At 44.3% G+C, this 4511-nt stretch overlaps 1 protein-coding gene across 1 annotated transcript; it reads right to left on the bottom strand.

Annotated features, from left to right (window-relative positions):
- Positions 1-1214: 1214 nt before the first annotated feature.
- MELLADRAFT_114001 (uncharacterized protein) lies at positions 1215-2910 on the bottom strand (the record flags this gene model as incomplete). Its single annotated transcript, XM_007418782.1, has 3 exons — positions 1215-1337; positions 1798-1988; positions 2280-2910. The coding sequence occupies 3 exons, from the start codon at positions 2908-2910 to the stop codon at positions 1215-1217; spliced, it is 945 nt and encodes a 314-aa protein (XP_007418844.1).
- Between the last annotated feature and the right edge of the window lie 1601 nt (positions 2911-4511).

The raw sequence follows: 4511 nt of genomic DNA, 5'->3' as shown, positions 1-4511 counted from the left end.
ATCCCATGTCGTCACGAATTCATTCTTATCTACGAAGGAATTCACGGACTGTTGGCAATAGGTCAGTCTTTTGTTTCCTCTCTTCTATTCCGTCTTTTGGTTTACTCACCGGAATGTCTTCGTCATTCTTTGGATATGATAGGTTATTTATCATCCGGAGCGTCCCATCATTATTCGTGACGCTGCCCATAGGGCTTGAGCGGAAGAAACCGAAGTGGTCATACACTTCTTGGTGTGTAAAGGGTCCGTACAGCTTCCCTTCTGCCTTCTCTTTTTCTATCGTTTTCTCAATTTTGTCTCTGACTAATAGTGCTGACGTTTGATTTGGCGGTGTATACCAGGAGAGCCCTTCGATAGAATGCTCCGGGATTCCTTGGTCAAAGCCTTCTCTTAGGCTGACCAGAACATCACCCCATTCGTCCACCAGATTGAGCTCTTTCATTAGCTCCTCCCACTCCGCGATATTCAATTCACATTCTGCCTTCGTTGGCCATCTCGCTCTGAGTTCTGGGTTTGGGCTGTTTGTCAATTCATGCTTCTCAACGACTTGGTCTACAATTGGGCAAGTTCTTGCATGGCAAGGGGAGGCATGTGGTCAGTTTTGTTTCTCTCTCTCTCTTAGACAGTCTTGTCTTCTCAAACATTCTTTTCATTGCATCTTTTCACGCCTCATCACAACATAGTCTTAGGTATGTCTACTCACTTCTTTTGGGCTGCATCACCTGTTGTGTTCGTTCTGTTCACTCGGGAGCTCGAACCACTTTGGTTACTTTCACCATCTCCTTGTTGTCTATTCCAACCACCGTTCCCATTCGCGCCTCCTCTTTTCATTCCGCCTCTGCCTCCTCTATTATTCTCTTTCCTAAAGTTAACGATATAATTCTCTTTCTTCCCTCTAAAGTTCGGATTGATTCTAAAGCTTCCGTTATCATTTGAGTTTTGTTGGGAGTAGGGTTGGTTGTTTTGTGCGTATGGTTGGTGATTATTTGGCACTGGTTGGTTGTAGTGGTGATAAGCTTGGGGGGTCGTACGTTGCCCGTTGTCGTGTGAGTTGTGTCTGTTCTGCGACCACATTGAAGATCTCACTGATTGTGTAGAACGTGTGGGTTCTAATTTATCGTCTTTAAGATCTGTTCGACTTGGGTCATCCCACCTGGTTTGTCTGCCTTCCCAGTTGGACCCATCTAGAGGATCGATGAAACATTTGGTCCCCGTTAAGGCATAAGGATTATCAAGGAACATGTCGTCGTTATAACGAATCGTGTCTTGTTCGGCGATTCGTTGGATTGCTGGGTTGCGAACACTAATATCCGCCATTGCAGTACCGTCTTCGCCGACTTTGAATACGAGATAAGACTGTCTCATCATCATGTTGTAGTGATACGCTACTACCCAACAACCATCATTCTCGTTTTGGATATCAAGGACATTTTTGAAGTGTGCCTTCATAACCGGCAAGACTTCTGTTTGTTTATATCTTGCCAGATATTGGAGGAATAGGTCCTTCTGCCTATGCCACTGAGCGACCGTAGTCCTCCACTCGCTAGGGATCGGATAGCCGTTATACGCAGTGGAGTCTGCGTCTTTCGTCTTCGTACGGGACGACTTATTGGAGATGAAGGCTACATCTTGTCGTAGCCAAGCGGGGTCGAAGATCGAGAGAGGAATGTATCGATGGAACTCTTTCATGGCTGCGTCCCAGTAAGGTGAGAGGGCATTCAGGTGATTATTTATCATTTCACCTTTTTGCACCTTCATTATCTTCCGTTCAGCTGTTGGCTTAGCTGTTTTCTCGACTGGTTCAGTCGTTGCGGTAGGTTTGTCCTTAGATTTGAATTCAATCCAAGCTCTCTTCTCTTCGGTGAATTTGTTGTAAGCGACTCTATCGTGTCTCTCGAACGCAGCAGTGATTTGTTCTTCGAGCCGTTGGGTTACACTGTCAACCGTTGGGTTATCGGCTTTGCTTTGGTCTCTTTCGACTGCTTCGACTAGAGAGTTTGTTCAATGACATTCAGGTTAGTGCCTGTTCTCTTTTCCCGTCTTATTCTTTTCTTTTTTTTTTTTTTTTTTTGGGTATGAATTATCTCTGACCGAAGTCTCCCTTTCCCTGTTTTGCGTTGTGCATTGGGTTATGTCATCTCCTTTGGAGGCATTTCCCTAAGGAAGGAGTTTGGTATCCCCGTTTAGAGACTCGATTCTCATTGGGTTCCCGTGGATTTGTGTAGTCCAGATTGGGGGGGGGTTGGACAAAGTCATAGAGACTGGGGACGATCACTAACCTTCATCAGCTTCTCCTAGGACTATTCCGCCAACCGTCCTAATCATTTGGCGGTTCTCTTCTCTGTTTGTACCCTCCCATAGACCTCTACGTTGTACATCCTCGTCTTCCGATTCCTCTTCTGACAGTTCATTGATGATTTGTCCGACAGGTTGTTGATTCGATTTGACTGGTGGGGCTGGTGGGTTGTCGAAGGCCTGTTGGTTGGGTTGGTTTGTTGGTCCGGTCTTCCTTTTCTTCTGACTAGAGTCTGTAGGTTGATCTTGCACTATCTTCTCCGCTTGCTTTAATCTCTTGATCCTGATTGGTGCAATAGTTTTCGCTTTGCTAACTGTTGGGGGTGCTGGAGGTGGAAACGGTTTTGGGGGGGCTTTGCTTCGTGTAGACTGGCGAGTAGTCGGTTGTTCTTGCTGTTGGTCGTTGACGTTAGTCGTGTCCTTCCCTTCATCTTGTCCGTGATTTCCGCCTTCCAGAATATCATCACCGCCTTCTTCTTCTACCTTTTCCTCTCTTGCTCCACTCGTACCTTCTATCTGATCCTCCTCCCGGTTCTCTACACCTTTCCCTTTTCCATCCTCTTGTTCATTCCTTAACGTTCCGTCAATTTGTTGATGAAAGGATTCACTATCCATTGTGTTGAATATAGATTATACAAGAGCGGTGTTGATAAGGTGTTCTAAATTCGGTTTGTGGAGTTTAAGGTTTAATTCAATAAGATTAAGTTTTGAGATAAGGTTTCTCTACGACTTCAATATTCGGGGATTTATGTGTCGTGTCCTTGAATTCTTTTGCCGTGTTGATGTGAACTATTACTTGATTTCAATAATCTTTCAATTCTTGCTGCTAAAAATAATCTAGAATTGAATGTTTAGCTACTTGAAGAGCTTGAATGCTCCGCTTTCACGACTGAGGTGCAGAGAGAGATAAGTGTAGAGAGGCAGGAAAATTTTCCTCTCTTTCCTGTATCTCACTCGACCCAACTTCGTTGTGTATGTATTATTACATGTGCACCTAGTCTATCTCTTACCCTTCTAGTAACAATAGAAATACCTTAACATGTCGTTCCTTTGGTGGGAAGTCGCAAATATTGTTAAACTATTCCACCATAACTTTTTAAGCCTGGCTGATATGTCTGTTCTAAGTTTTGCAAATGATTTTGTCAGCTTGTGCCACTCCAAGACAAACCATCAACCACGCCTTGGAGTGGCACAACACTCCATGACTTGGGTGGCGCCTGGTTACGCACATGTTGAACATGCCCATATTGGGGTATTATTCCAACATAACTTTTTACGCCTGGTTGATTTGGCGGTTCTAAGTTTTGCAAATGATTTTGTCAGCATTGTTCAGGCCAAGACAAACCATCAACCAAGTCTTGGAGTGGCACAACACTCCATGACTTGTTTCGTGCGTGACAACGCACATATAGCCAAACATGCCCATATTGGGGTATTATTCCACCATAACTTTTTACGCCAGGTTGATATGGCTGTTCTAAGTTTTGCAAATGATTTTGTCAGCTTTTTTCAGGCCAAGACAAACCATCAACCACGCCTTGGAGTGGCACATCACTCCATGACTTGGGTGGCGCCTGGTTACGCACATGTTGAACATGCCCATATTGGGGTATTATTCCAACATAACTTTTTACGCCTGGTTGATATGGCGGTTCTAAGTTTTGCAAATGATGTTGTCAGCATTGTTCAGGCCAAGACAAACCATCAACCAAGTCTTGGAGTGGCACAACACTCCATGACTTGTTTCGTGCGTGACAACGCACATATAGCCAAACATGCCCATATTGGGGTATTATTCCACCATAACTTTTTACGCCAGGTTGATAGGGCTGTTCTAAGTTTTGCAAATGATTTTGTCAGATTTTTTCAGGCCAAGACAAACCATCAACCACGCCTTTGAGTGGCACATCACTCCATGACTTGGGTGGCGCCTGGTTACGCACATGTTGAACATGCCCATATTGGGGTATTATTGCAACATAACTTTTTACGCCTGGGTGATATGGCGGTTCTAACTTTTGCAAATGATTTTGTAAAAGCATTGTTCAGGCCAAGACAAACCATCAACCAAGTCTTGGAGTGGCACAACACTCCATGACTTGTTTCATGCATGACAACGCAATATAGCCAAAGAAGCCCATATTGGGGTATTATTCCACCATAACTAATTACGCCAGGTTGATAGGGCTGTTCTGAGTTTTTCCAATGCTTTTTTC

This window comes from Melampsora larici-populina (assembly GCF_000204055.1).
Source record: "Melampsora larici-populina 98AG31 unplaced genomic scaffold MELLAscaffold_105, whole genome shotgun sequence".
NCBI classification, from domain to species: Eukaryota; Fungi; Basidiomycota; class Pucciniomycetes; order Pucciniales; family Melampsoraceae; genus Melampsora; species Melampsora laricis-populina.
Note: the sequence above shows the minus strand (reverse complement) of the source record. Positions and strands in the feature narration are given on the sequence as shown.